At 63.1% G+C, this 14,608-nt stretch overlaps 2 protein-coding genes across 2 annotated transcripts; one reads left to right on the forward strand and one right to left on the reverse strand.

Annotated features, from left to right (window-relative positions):
• Positions 1–665: 665 nt before the first annotated feature.
• INHA (inhibin subunit alpha) lies at positions 666–2,422 on the forward strand. Its single transcript, XM_059820686.1, has 2 exons — positions 666–924; positions 1,629–2,422. The coding sequence occupies exons 1-2, from the start codon at positions 666–668 to the stop codon at positions 2,357–2,359; spliced, it is 990 nt and encodes a 329-aa protein (XP_059676669.1). The 3' UTR covers positions 2,360–2,422.
• A 2,041-nt stretch (positions 2,423–4,463) lies between these two features.
• On the reverse strand, positions 4,464–8,270 carry LOC132317397 (gap junction gamma-1 protein-like). Its single transcript, XM_059820472.1, has 3 exons — positions 8,255–8,270; positions 4,617–5,824; positions 4,464–4,490 (listed from the first exon to the last, which is right to left on the reverse strand). The coding sequence occupies exons 2-3, from the start codon at positions 5,797–5,799 to the stop codon at positions 4,483–4,485; spliced, it is 1,191 nt and encodes a 396-aa protein (XP_059676455.1). The 5' UTR covers positions 5,800–5,824; positions 8,255–8,270; the 3' UTR covers positions 4,464–4,482.
• Between the last annotated feature and the right edge of the window lie 6,338 nt (positions 8,271–14,608).

The raw sequence follows: 14,608 nt of genomic DNA on the forward strand, positions 1-14,608 counted from the left end.
TGGAGATGCCACAGCCCCCCCCCCCCCCAGCCTGCCCTCCCCAGGGCCCCCTCCTCGTGGCCAGGCTCCCCCATGAACTTGGAGCATCCCAGCCATCCTCAGCATGAGGGTGCCCAGCCTGTCCCCCCCAATGTGGCCCCCCACCTTGGGGCCTCGCAGGACTCTGGACCCCATCAGGGCCCTGCCCAGATGTCCCTGCTGTGCACAGCCACTGCCACCTCCCACTGTCCCCCCACAAGCCCAAAATCTGCAGCTCCTCCACCATGGGAGGCACGCAGCACCAGCAGCTGCAAAGCTTACCCAGGGTGCCCCCTCTGTCCCCACCAGCACAGGAAAACCTTCCCAGCAGCACCCTGCCCACAGCCCGGTCTCCCCAGCCCCATGCACCCACCATCCCCAGCAGCATCCCCCCCCTACACCCCTCCTTCCCGAGCGCCATCCCCCCACACACCACACTGTCCTTGCAGTCCTCGCATTCCAGACGTCTCAGCGCTTTCGCTGCCCAGAGATAATATTCACGGCGAGCAGACATTTGCGTCAGTGTCAGATAGGTCTCAATGCCACCCTGCCCCGGGGGGAGCACAGTGGGCAGACGGGCTGGGCAGGCAGGCAGGAGCCCGCAGCAGAGCCCCCCAAGACACCAGCCCGCTGCGTGCCCCACGGTCATGCTGCTCCTCCTGCACCTGCTGCCTGCCATGCTGCCCACTGCCGCCCTGGCCAGCTGCACCGGGGCTGGTGCCGACCGGCAGCTCATCCTGGCCAAGGTACGGGCACAGGTGCTGGAGCATCTGAGCCCCCCGCTTCTCCACAAGGAGCCCCAGAAGGAAGCAAGGAGGGTGCACCGGAGAGACATCCTTGAAAACGCCGAAGTCGAGCCCGAGAGGCTGGAGGACACCTCCCAGGTGATTCTCTTCCCTTCCACAGGTGAGAATGCCCTGGTGGGATGGAGAGGGCAGAGGGGTGAAGCAGGGTGGGGGCTCAGGGCAACACGGATGCAGCAGGATGGAGGGGCTGCTGTGGGGGTCTGCAGGAGAAGACAGAGGGTACGCCAAGCTGGGGTGCAGGCATGGGCAAGGTGTGGCAGAGAGCCGGGAGGTGGAAAGGGATGGCCGGCGGAGACAGGCACAGCAGCCCAGGACACAGGCAGGGAGATGGGTGGGTGGCGCAAGACGGTGCTGAGAGGCTGGGGAATGGCTGGACCGGGTGGGATGCAGGGAGATGGGGGGGCTGAGGAGCAGGCAGGGTGAGATAAGGTGGGATGCTAGGGAATGGGGCAGGATGCTGGGAAATAGGATGGGATACAAAGGGACAGGGCAGGATGCTGTGGGACAGGGCAGGATGACCAGCTATGGGGCAGCACACTGGGAGATGGGGCAGGACGCTGGGGGACGGGGGCAGCAGTAACGGACCAGCCTTAGGGCACAGCAGGGCTCAGCTGTGGCATGCAGTGCAGTGGCTGCTGCATGGCACTAGATATCAGCCCTCCTGCACCCTGCCGCAGCCTGCGTGGGCAGCAGGGCGCCCTGCCAGCACCCTGGGGACCCTCTGCAAGACCCCACCTCCAATTTGGTGTCAGGGGCCCTCCCCGGGTTTGGGCACGCACCCTGAGCATCTTTCTCCCCCCACAGACGTGCCCTGCGAGCCCATGCAGCCGGACAAGCTGCTGGAGGAAGAAGGGATTTTCACCTACCTCTTCCAGCCCTCGGCGCACACCCTGAGCCGTGCCGTGACCTCCGCCCAGCTCTGGTTTTACACCGGTCCCTCAGCTGCCCCCAACCACTCGGCCCCCGACGTGCTGACCCTGTCGCAGCAGGGCCGCGTGCCGGTGGTGGCCACAGCGGTGCGGACGCCCGAGCACTGGACGGTGTTTCACTTCGCCCCAGAGCTGCTGTCCCAGCTCTCCCAGCCGCTCTTCGTGCTCCTGGTGCGCTGCCCCGGCTGCCCCTGCCTGGCCGAGGGGGACAAGATGCCCTTCTTGGTGGCCACCACCCGGGCCAAGGGCGAGAGGGCTCGTCGCTCTGCTGTGCCCTGGTCCCCAGCTGCCCTGAGCCTGCTGCAGCGGCCGTCCGAGGACCTGGCTGCCCACACCAACTGCCGCCGGGCTTCCCTCAACATCTCCTTCGAGGAGCTGGGCTGGGACAAGTGGATCGTGCATCCCAGCAGCTTCGTTTTCCATTACTGCCACGGGAGCTGCGCCGAGGGCCACGGGCTGAACCACCGCCTGGGCGTGCAGCTATGCTGCGCCGCCCTGCCTGGCACCATGCGCTCCCTGCGCGTCCGCACCACTTCCGATGGCGGGTATTCCTTCAAATATGAGACTGTGCCCAACATCCTGGCCCAGGACTGCACCTGTGTCTAGGGCATCCCGCAGCCTGTCCCCAGACCGTGACCCCACCCAGGAGGAGCTGTCTGCCCAGGGGACCCCTGGCCCCATGCCGCAGGGACCAGAGAGACCCAGCGGGTAGGTTTAGGCTGTGCCACCCTCCCCTGCACAAGCCAGAGTTTTGGGCTGCCCCAGGTATGGTCACGTTGCCAGACCTGCCCTGGGGTCAGTCCCAGCCCGGAGCAAGCCATGGCATGGCGGGGCAGGGACAGGCACAGCCTCCGGCAGAGGCACCAAGCCCCTGCCGAAGCCAGCCTGCTGTGTGCAATCAGCTCAGCCCCTGTTTCTCCCCAACTGCTCCTCTCCTCCAATTTCCCCCTACCAAGATGACTGGGGTCCCACTCCAGCTGCAGAGTGCAACAGCCTCCCTGTGCTCCCAGGCAGGGCCAGGCTGCCACGGCAGGGATTGGGATGTGCCAGGGTGAGCCCATGCTGGGACCTCACACCACTGGCAGGGCTGGTGGCACGCATGGCACTGCAAGCAAGCCCCCTCCCAGTGGTACAGCCTGCTGGAAATCTTAATGGGATTAGTGAAATAAACCTGTTCCCTTTACCAAAGCAGCCTGGAAACACCAGCTTCCATCAGAGGCAGCCACAGAGGTGGCACACGATTGTGCACTGGGATGCGAGCTCTCTGGGGGCTTTAGGCTGGAGGAGGGAGGTGACGGGCAAGTGCCGCAAGAGGCATCCAGCTCCGACCTGGGGTCCCAGAGAGGGAACTGGGGTGTGCTGGCCAAAATTGGCATGGTGTGGCTGGGTTTGATACAGCCCCAGGGCAGGGGAGCTCAGGGCAGGCCAGCATCCCTTCTGCTCCCAGCTGCAGCGGGATGGGGAGGCACGGGGAAGCCCCTCACCGGGCCCCTCGCCAGGGACTGGACCACACAGGAACGCGGCCGGAGCAATCCCACTCCGCCAGGCCAATGGAGGCTGCCCCGGCTTCAGCCGCCTCCGCACGGCAGGAACGACTGAGTCACCCCGGGTGAGCGAGCGGGGAGGTCCCAGGGCAGGAGGGCGGCGCTGCCCGCCCCAGCCCAGCTGCGCAGGATTCCCTTCCCACCCCTTCCTCCCAAAGGACCGGATGCAGCAGTTCAGTACAAAACGTCTCCAGCCTTTACTAATATAGATATTAAAAAAAAAAAAGAAAAAACAGAGTGACAATCATTTCTGAGTAAAAAACAATGCTACAAAAATCCCCGTGTGACCCAGGCTGAGATGATGAGAAATGCCCCGCTGGCTCCTGGCTGAGCCCGGCTCGGGGCACCGCGTCGCCCCACCATGGAAACAGGGTCCAGCCTCACACATGGGGTCCCGGCCCCATGGCCAGAGCGGGAGGGCATGGGCTTTGGTCCAAGGGCGGCCGGCCGGGAGCAGGGCGGAGGCAGCAGGAAGGACAGCCCCTGCCCTCTGCACAGACATTTCCCAAGCAGGCCAGCCCCGCAGCTCGCACCCCCGTGCCAGGACGCTGTGCAGCGCGGCCCCCCTGCCCACGCTGGCACCTTCCAGCAGCGGCGCCGGCAGGACCCCTCCCTCCCCTCCAGTCCCCACTGTCCCCTCCGCCTCAAGTGCAATGCCAGCCTGGCACCCTGCCCCATGGTCCAGCCAGTCCAGCCAGACCCCCAGGCTCGGCTCCCCTAAACCCCCCCACCATGGGGGCAATACCGGCATCACTGGCGCAGCCTGTGCATGCACAGCACTGGCTGGTGCAGTGGCGGCTGGCAGTGGGCACCGGAGGGCACGGGGAGGCACAAGCAGAAGATGCTGCAGGAAGTGGGTGCGGGAGGAGGACCAGGGGTTGAAACGGGAGACGGGGGGGGGCGTGGGCCCAGAGCAGGGATCGGGAGCGGAGTATAAAAATGCCAGGGTGCACACGCTGACAAGTTTATAAAAACGTACAAAAATAAGATATTCCCTTTGTGAAAATGAAGTAGGAACGTCCCCCAAGGCCCCATCCCTGCTGCCGCCCGCCGGGACGAGGCTGCCCAGCCAGCCCCGCTGGACAGGTGTGCGTCACCCTCTGCCCTGCGCTCCTGGCGAGCTGCCCGTCCTGTGGCGGTGGCGGCAGCCGCTCCGGCAGACACCGCCATCGTCCCTGGTGGCACTCACAGTCCTGCGGGGAGCAAGAGGCAGGTTAGCACCCACCCTGGGGTACCGTATCCCCTCCCCAGGGGAGCCTGGGGGCAGCCCCCCATATCCCCACCCCAGCCGGCTGGATCCGTCCCCCTCCCTGGCTCACCCGTGGTCCTGTCGCAGGTGGCGGTCCCCTTCTCATGGGCGAGGTTGAGGCGGTTCTGCTCGGCGGCGATGCCATTGGCCTCAGGGCTGCTGCTGCGGGCAGGGCTGGGGGGCCGTGGGGAAGGCTGGAGGTGGAAGGCCACCTCCAGGTGCTCCTGGGCCAGGCGCAGGTGCTCACGCAGCCGGTCCAGCTCGTGCGCCGGGGGAGCCCCGGCCAGGGCGAAGCGCCCTGCCGCCGCCGCCTGGGCCAGGCTCTCCCGGTAGTCCAGCTTGCAGTTGGACAGTGGGGCTTGCGGCGGCTCCTTCTTCAGTGAGTGGTAGGTGGGGGGTGCGCCAGGGGCTTTCTTGGGGTACTGCGGCGCAGGGCTGCTGCCAGCCGGGAGCGGGGGGCTGTCAGACTGGCTCAGGGCATCACGGATGCGCCCCACGCCGAGATGCACGAGCTCGCAGAGGTTGAGGAAGAGGCAGAGCCCGCTGACGGCATACATGATGAGGAGGAAGATGGTCTTCTCGGTAGGGCGGGAGACAAAGCAGTCGACGGTGTGAGGGCAGGGGCTACGGCTGCAGACGTAGGAGGGGCTCACCTCGAAGCGGTACAGCAGGTACTGCCCGAAGAGGAAAGCTGTCTCCAGCAGCGAGCGGCACAGCAAGTGCAGGACATAGGCGCGCATCAGCCCGTCCTGCTTGATGCGGCGCCGGCCATCGTGCTTCTCTCCGCCCTCCGGGCTCTTCTCCTTCTCCACCTCGATCTCCTCAAAGATCATGGGGTCTTCTTCGTTATCATCCTCCGCCTCCTCGTAGTCCCGCCCGGCTCCCCGGCGCACCACCGGCATGCGTGCCCGCCGGGCTGCCGGTGCCCGGCGCTGCGAGGACTCAGGCATGCGGGCGATGCGGTGCATGGCGAAGCCCAGGTAGAGGACCGACGGTGTGGCCACCATGATGATCTGAAAGATCCAGAAGCGGACGTGGGAGAGAGGGGCAAAGGCGTCGTAGCAGACGTTCTCACAGCCGGGCTGCTGCGTGTTGCAGACGAACTTGCTCTGCTCGTCGTAGTAGATGGACTCGCCCCCCACGGCCGTCAGCACAATGCGGAAGACGATGAGGACGGTCAGCCAGATCTTGCCCACAAAGGTCGAGTGGTTGTTGATCTCCTCCAGGAGCCGCGTCAGAAAACTCCAGCTCATCCTGGCCAGGCAGTTGGCTCAAACCCTGTGGGGAAGGGGCAGGCAAACAGGCACTGAGCAAACCCACATGTGCCTCATCGGGCCCCCCCCAAACCACCAGCCCTGCCCTCTCTCTCTCCCAGCACCAACGTCCCTTCCCTCACCCACCAGGTCCACAAACACAGCCCTGTGCAGGCAACCATATCCCCAAAACTGTGTCCAGCACCGCCTCCCCGCACTCCCCTCCGCATCCTGCTCCCGCCCCACTGCCTGCCAGGTGGGTGGCGGGGACCCGGGGAGCCGGGGAAAGGCTGGGACATCCCCGTCCGCTGCAGGACACATCTGGGGGAAAAGTCAGCACAGCCACAGCCAGGGTAAACACAGCAGCACAGGGCAGCGCCAGTTGGGGAGGGCGAGGGGACAGGCAGGGGACAGACACAGCCTCCTTCACCCCCAGTGCCGCAGGTCTGCCACCTGGTCCTGGGCAGGTCCCCAACCAGCACCGCACCCTGTGCCAGCACCCACACCCTCCCACAGGGGTCCACGGGCCCCTGGAGGAAGGCAACACGCAGGAAGCATGGCAGGGTGCTGGCAGCCCCTCTGGCCTGCTGCAGCTGCCAGACCCGAGCCCCAGCCAAGGGGGGGTTCCCCCAAACAACATCGCCCTCAACATGCCCGCGAGCCAGGTCCTCTGCACCCCACACAGCTCTCCCTCGAGGGCTGGCAGAGATGCAGCATCACTCTGCCGCACCAAATCTCTGCACCGTGCCCTCCATCCTGCGGGACCCCCAGCCCCCAATCCTTATGAGCCTCCGAAGCCTGCGGTGGCCAGTGCTCAGAGCATCCTGCAGCCCAACATCAAGGGCCGGTGGAGGCGGCGGGGCAGGAGAGCAACGGCAAGAGCAGCCTGGGGCAGCCAAGGAATTGCACAAAGTCCTGGCAAAGCAGCTGACACCGGAGGTCAGGGAGGAAATTACGAGGACCGCGACACAGCTCCCGGCCAAAGAAGAGGCAAGAGGAGACACCCCACCACCACCCCCAGTTTCAGCAGTTTGTGCACGAGCTGATGCAAGGGCAGCAGGTGGCAGGGCTGCCCGGGACAAGCGGAGGGGATGTGTCCCCATGGAGCCCCCAGCCTCCCTGATGCCTTGCCTGCTCTCCGGCCAGCCCCATCCCATTGCCTCTGGCCTGGGCACGTCCCTGCGGATGATGGCTCCTGCTGCACTCAGCCACTATTGTCCAGAATAAGAGGATCTTTCTGGCTTGGCTCAGCCTGCCTCCCGAGCAACCTCGCCTAAACAGAAAAGCCCCTCCAGCACAAGCACCCGCACCCAGGGGACACTCCCGCTGACAGCCTGATGCCCGGCACAGCCTGCTCAGCTGTGGGAGGTGGCACGAACTGGCACGAGGGACCCAAACCCAGCCCATCAGGGCCACCATCCTCCTGTGGTTGAGCACCCTGCAAGGTCTGACCGCTGCCCCGTCTCCCCGGTGGGAGGCCCTAGCCCCCAGGACCCCACGGGAAGGAGGATGCTTTGTGTCTGCGTTTAGCCCTTGCCTGGCAGCAGCACACCGCCCTGGCCCCAGGGTGAGGGGCTGGGGCAGGGGACCAGGCAGAGGGCAAGCCCAGGAGATGGCAAGCCCAGGGAAAACGAAAGCACACACGTGGGCGCTGCCACGGTGGCCAAGGAAGAGTGACCCAAGGGACAGACCTCTGTGTGGGTCAGGAGCTGCAGTGGGCGCGGCCGGCCGGGACAGCACAGAGCTCTCCGCACCCCTTCCCCCGCCCAGGGCAGGACCCCCCCGGGCAGGTAGCCTGACCCCAGCTCTGTGGCCAGAGGGCCAAGCCACATGCTGCATCCCAGCCACGCATGAGTCAGGACCAGCACCACGTGCGTTGGCTGGGCCCTACACCTACACCTACGCCCCCAGCCCTACCGACCCCAGGTTCCCCTGCCTGGGGCCCCCAGACCTCTCTGCCCCAGCCTGCCCTGCCCAGGGACCCCAATCTCCCCAACCCCCATCAGGGGCCCCTGCGCCACAGCACCAGGCAGCCCACCCAGGGGCTCACCAGCCCCTGCCCGCCCGGGGGGCTCCTGTTCCACTGACCCTGTCCAGCCTGTGCTGACCCCTCCCAGCCTGGGGACCCCCATCCTGCTGACCCCAGCCAGCCCACACTGGGACCCAGTGACCCCTGCCAGCCTGGGGACCCAGCCCCCCACCCCAGCCTTCCCGGGGTCCCCAGCCCCACTGACTCCAGCCCAGGGGGGGCCTCCAGCCCTGCTGACCCCAGCCTGCCCGAGATCCCCAGCCCCGCGATCCCCCCCGCCTCGCGGCCCCCAGCCTCCCTGGCCGCAGCCCACGCCTGGGGCTCCCGCCCCCCCGCCCGCGGGGTACCGACGCCTGCCCCTCCTGCCTCCCCCAGCCCCACCGACACCCGCCCTCCCGCAGCCCCCCGCTCCCCGGCCCCACTCACGGCGCGCCGGGACGAGCGGCTCCCGCCGGCGGACAAAGCGGCGGGGCGGCGCGCCGCCGCCTCCCGCCGAACAAAGGGGCCCAGGGCCGCCCCGCCCCGCCCCGCGCCCGCCCGCCGGTGCGCACCGACCGCCCCGCACCGATCAGCGGCCGCGCCACTTGGCGCGGAGCTGCTGCCCCGCTCCGTCCCGGCCCCGCCGGTCCCGCGACCGCCGGGTGACTCAGCCGCCGGGCGGGGCGCTGCCGGCCCCGGCCCCGGCCCCGGCCCCGGCCCCGGCCCCGGCCCCCTCCCTCCCCTCCCGCGGCTCGGGAGGCCGCGCAGGGCTGCGGGCAGGGGCCGGCCCTGGCCGAAACTCGCCCGAGCATCGCGTCTGCCGGCGACATCAGCCGCGGCAAACCCCGCTGTCCAGGCAGCCGCCGACAACCACCCGTCGCCCGGCGGCTGCTCCCCGCGCCGGCAGCCCCGTCCAGCCCGCGGTGGGCCGCCTCGCCCCCTCCGCCCTTTGCCCGCGGGAGCTCGTTGGCTCCTGGGACGCCGCCCCGCCGAGGTGCGAGGCTGAGGCTTCCTGCTCGCTGCAGGGAAACGCTCCAAACCGTTGGTGCAGCAGCAGCCTCGGGGGCCCTGGCTCAGCCCGCGGGGTGTTCAGGGCTGAGAAACACCTTCCGAAGGAGCGCTGGTGATCCTGGCCGCAGGGGGAGAGGAGGGAGCCAGCGCCCCGGCCATGAGAGTCTCCTGCCCCTCGTAACACCAAATTCTTCCTCTCCCCGTGAAAAGCGAGGGTGGAAGAAAGGAGAGACCTGGTGGCACCAGGGGAGAGGTGGCCCCAGACGTAGTGGGAACGTGGAGCAAAATGTGCCTGTGAGGTGGGAGTGCACTTCAAATCTTTTGAAGCCTGTGCTGCTCCTCGTACCCCAGGCCAGGTCCCTGCAGCAGGACCAGGCTGAGCATGCAGCACCTCCAAATGTGCCCTTGGAGAGTCACCACTGCTCATCCTGGGCAATAGCACCGCTCTCCCAAGGCTAGAGCAATAGCAGCGGTGGCTTTGAGTCACCACCCTGGAGCCATGGGCTGTGCCTCCGCCAGAGCACCCTAGCCACTCACTTTCTGTACTGCTAAAATTGGCGCGGGGCGGTTCAGGGCTGAGTCCCTGCGTTGGGTCAACCACACTCATGACATCCTGGGCAGAGCACCCTGTCCTTGTGCCCTTGTGTAGGGACGGGGAAGGATGCCGGGCTGCCTTGTGCAACCCAAATAGCCAGGGGGAAGCTGATGTCTGCGTAAGCTCATGAAACGCTGCTTTGCCCCACTGAAACACGTGCTCCCTCCTGCAATAGGGTTTCCACAAGCAGGCACTGGTGGGTGCAGCACCTCCACCCACCTTCTGTGGGCAGCGCCAGTAGCCAGCTGCAGGAGGGCAGAGGCCAGGCAGCTGGGGCAAGGAGCAGGGCAGGAAGCATGGCCACCGCATCCGGTGTGAGTTTTTGGTTATTCTGGGCCCGGTGAGTAACGGCAGCCCTGCCGCTTCCCTAAGTCAGCAAGAGCTGCCACGGTGCTGCCCCAGCACCCACACAGCCCCAGCATAGGCTCGGTGCTCCTGTGCGGGTGGGCAGCTGGAGCCCCCAGAGTAGCGTGCTGCACCCCGACATGGGTGCAGGTGTGTGCACAAGAAGAAGGGGGAAAGGGCCCCTCTTTGGGCTCGCTTGCTCCATCCTTCCTTCCGCCCTGCTCATGGATGGGTCCTTCCCAGGTAACAGCTTCAGCCATATGGTGGGAGAGCTGCAGCAGAAGGAAGGGGATTTGATCTGGCCATGAAGAAACACTTTCCGTTGAATCCTGCCCCCACGCACGCAACTGTGGCATTAACATTTCTGGAAGGGGAACTGCATGTTGTAGATCCAGCAACAGATGCTCTAGGAGCAACCCTTGGGCACAGTCTCCAGATCAGGCCCAGAGCCACAGGCAGAGGAGGATGAGGGAGACAGCAAGCCAAGCACAGAAACCCAAGCTTTTGGAAGGATGCAGGGAAGTGTTCAGGGCCAGGGAGGGAGCCTGGGGCTGCAGCCAGGTGGCACCCGCAGTGTGGCATGGAGAGGTGGGAGTAGAGCAGGGGGGCCGGCGTGAGGGCCACGTCCCAGTGGGCTGGGAAGGACCTGCTGGGGAGGGCAAGCAGCACATAGCCTGTGTTGAACCTCCTGCTCTTGCCAGGCGGTTAAAGCAGCTTGGGGTTTTCTTTCCTCACAGTCACTAGTTTTCAAGCACTCCCAGGTCTCACCTCCAGCCTGGCTTCACCCCCAGGCAGCCGAGCAGTTTGCCAGGGGTAAGGGACCAAGACCTTTGTCTCTGGTGCTCAGCGCATTAAGAACAAGCCCCGGTAGCAGCCTCACATTAAGCAGGAGAGTGTGACCCACTGAGGCACTGCAAACTGAGGCCGTTGCACCCAGAACGAAGCTGCTTGTCGGGCTGGGGCCAGGTACAGCTGCCGCAGCGGCAGCATTTTTGCACAGCACAGCTCAGCCCACGCCTGGGCTGCCCGGCAAAGCAAGCCACGGGAGGCCAGGCCCAGAGGCTGGTGTTGGAAACCCCCATGGACAGGCGTTACTGTGCTTGCCAGCATCCGGCCATTGGCGTCAGAGCCCTCCCGTTTCCCCCGCAACAGTGCCCTGCGTGTCCCCGGGCTCTACCCTCATCTTGAGCTTGCAACACCCAAGCGTCTGCAGAGGCATCACCCTTTCAGCCTGGGGCAGAGGGCAAACCCACAACAGCTGGGAAAGGAAGGCAATGGGCAAAGGGTGTTGGCCCACCCTCATCCCTTCCCACATCAGCTGAGGCTGACAGAGCCTGGGCCCATCACGGGCAGGAAGGATGTGCAAGAGCAGCAGCCTTGCAGGGTCCAGCTCAGAGATGAGCTTTGCAGAGGAAACAGGAGCCCTGTCACCAACCACAAAAAACAGGATCAGCCCCAAACCACTAAGTCTGTGGGGCAAAGCCCAGAGCTGGAGCAAGTGTGTGGAGCATGGCAGGGTGGGTGCAGGGCCTGGTGAGAGCAAGGGAAGCTGGTAATCGAGGAGATATGTCTGGGGGGGAGTGTAAGCGCAGAGATAAGGAGAACATCCACTTTTAGGACAATCGCTACAGTTCAAGGTGGGACGCAGCAAGAGCTCCCACAAGCAGCCCCTGCTTGCTGCTCAGCCACAGCACCACGATGGAGGCACCCTCAAGGGACTCCACCGCCGGACCCTGTGTCGGCTGCCAGACACGGGGTGCCAGGGAGGGCACAGTCTGGCTCTCGATAACAGCCTCAGTTCCTGCTTTAATCAATAGGGCAGGATGGGCTAGGCCCTGCTATGACTGCCTCTGCTTCCGGGGATGATGGCAATGCGGCAGATGGCAGGGCCGGGAGCCCCAGGCATGTTTGCTGCGGGGCGGCATGGACCCTGCCTGGCTGGTCCTCTACAGCAGGGTGAAGAAGGGGCAAGCTAGCTCCACCCTCCCCGAGTGGGGCCACAGGCAGGCAGGGCTGCAGGTGGGTAGCGCGAGTCCTCGGCAGCAAACAAGCTCTTCCCAGATTAAACAACTTGGCTGGCACTGGGACAGGGAGCCAGGGAGCAGACGTCTCTATTAGGGACTGTTTGTCCTGATACAGGACAGCTCCACAACTAGCTTAATAACCTTCTGATAACAAGACAGAGGCAGGCTCCATCACAGGAGGGCAAAGGGCAATGACCTTCCCCTTTAACACAAGCCAAGAGAAGGCTGGGATGGCTTCAAAGTCAAGTCCCCTTTCCCTTCCCCCCCCCCACTTGATCAGTGAGGGATACATGGCACAGCCCTTGCTCACCTCCCTCCTGCTAGGGTCTCCTGCCCAGTTCCTCAGTGCTGACTTCTGCCAGCACCCCAGTACCGCACATGGCACTCAAGCCCAGCCTGTGCTTGCTGCTCTTCCCCTGCTAGTCAAGCTGGAGGGCAACCCAAAAAGAAGGGGGTTAGACAGCCCTGGGCCATGGCTCTGTAAGCTGGGCAAGGAGCGTTGGCACCCGCAGGATGGATTAAGTTGGCCAGGCAGGTCCACGAGCCGTAGGGAATGTGTGCCCTTTGCTGCTACATCTCCAGTCCCCTGGAGAGGAGGCCAGCAGGGATATTCTGCTAGAAGTAAATGACTAGTCCCTCCAGTCACCCAGTTTGATTAGAAACAAGGCTTCGTTAGTTAGACATAGTGCAAGGGGGGGCTGACAGCTAACCCACAGGCTATGTATACTCAAGGCAGTGCTGGTTTAGAGGGCAGCGACACAGGGTAGGAAGCACTGAAATAGCCAAACCCATGACGGAGGCATCATTTTCATTGATGAGCTGAACAGCAAAAGTAAGGCAGGACTGGTATGTACCCATGGAGAAGTGGTGGTAGCTTCAGGCTCATGGCAATGGCCAGCCTGAAGCCTGAACCCACAACTGCCTAGGGCTGCCTGCAGCCTGTCTCCTGAGTCCTATGGCCACCCCAGGCCTGGGCATCCCTCCAGCTACACACACCTGGAGAAGAGCCTGCTCCAGACAGATACAGGCAGGGAAGTGCTGGGATTCAGACCAGCCTTGAGCCATGCTAGCAGCTGAGCGCTGGAGCCAAGTGCACCCAGAAAAGGAGAGGGGAAGGACGGGGAAAATCAAGAGTGTCTAAGAGCACAGCTGGGAGACTGCATGCTCAGAGCTGTGACAGGCAGAAGACATCTGCAGCTAGTTCAATAAATGTCACACCTTTCCACAAACCCTGGCTCTCCTATGCAGTCCCTGTTCCTGCATGGCCATCAGTCAGGGCTGCCTGCAGTGCTGGAGTTAATCCTATCACTGTGCCTAGTGTGAGGAGCCCCACAGCAAAGTGTTCATGATCAGGAATTAACCACAAAGGGGTTAATCTGGTAACAACCAGGACAAAACCCTAAGAGAAAACAAAGCAAGTGTTTCATTAAGAGGCAGGAGACAGGTTGTGGCAGCATGTGTGAGCTTCCCTGTCAGCAGCTGGAGGAATGCAGAAAAGCAGGGAGCTGTTAACAGACCAAGAGGCTAGTGCTGAGCTGGGGGCAGAGACATGGCAAGGAGCAGAAGCAAACAAGTAGCCACTTCTTCAGTAAAAACCAGGAAGAGCTTGAGAAGAGCTATGGACAGGCACACAGCTGAAACCTTTGGTTCTGGCAGTCCACCCTTTGTCAGGCCCCTCCATGCATACACAGACACTGGCATGGCAGAGCAAAGGTACAGCTCGGCTAAGATGGAAAAAGCAGGCTCCAGGGATGGCCTTTCTCAGGGGATCAGCTTAAGCAGAGGAGACATCAGCAAACCAGTCCAATAACTCCAATTTTGACTCTTACTCTTTGTGAAAAACACAGCTATAGAAGGTGAAGACAGTACTTACACAAGCTCCTTAAATGGCAAGATGAAGACAGAAAACCCTTACTGGTTTTTACTGGCTCAGCTCTCTCAGACTCCTTCCCCCAGACAAAGTGCTAGGTGATGGCAGCACTTCCACTGAGCTCGCTCCCACTTGTGATCTGAAAGCGCTCCAAAGGAACGGACAGCAGCAGCCATATGCCCATTTAGGAAGAGGGGAGAAAGTGAAATGCATTGTGACATCTGCCTCAAGACAGTATAGATCTTGTCAATCAAGTCTATAGAAGGCTAGATAAAAATATCGGCCACTGTGGGCCTTCAGCAACTCAACTGCTTCTGAAAGTGACAGGAGAAAGTCTAATAGTACAGCAAGAAAGTGGATTCCAAGAAAGCATCCAACTGCATGTTGCGAGGTGGCCTTCAGACCACTACAAAGTATAGAAACTGAACTTCCCACTCTCCTAAGGCTATGAGGAGGGCATAGCTGGGTTTGAGCAGGGAGGGAAACTATCTCATCTGTCCAGGTGAGACTGGAGCAGTGGGATGCTGTAGGACCTAGTCACTGCTGTTTTCTAGTTGAAAGAAGCTGAAGCCACAGACACCAATTTAGGGTACGTGGAAGGTTTGGATGTCGTAGAGGCTGTTGCAAAGAGCTGCCATGCTCAGTATCCAAAGAAAATAGGCATCAGGTCACTGAATGACAAACACACGTCTTTAAAGAAATCAAGATCACCTTGCTATAAAATAGAGGTTTGTCACTAAGGATTCAGCAGTCAGAAAACTCGCCTGAAACTGTGGGTTGAACACTCCTAGCAAGACAGAGACGCTGCTCTGGGAAAAGCAATCAGCAGTAAAGGTCCCGGTTTGGGCTATCAGATCCCACCTGGCAGCACCTTAATGTAACAGGCCCGTTTCTGCTCAGCCCAAAAGGGAGCTTCAACTGCATCGAAACACCACACACAGCATGTCCACTTGCTC

The sequence above is a fragment of the Gavia stellata genome, chromosome 8 (genome assembly GCF_030936135.1).
Source record: "Gavia stellata isolate bGavSte3 chromosome 8, bGavSte3.hap2, whole genome shotgun sequence".
NCBI classification, from domain to species: domain Eukaryota; kingdom Metazoa; phylum Chordata; class Aves; order Gaviiformes; family Gaviidae; genus Gavia; species Gavia stellata.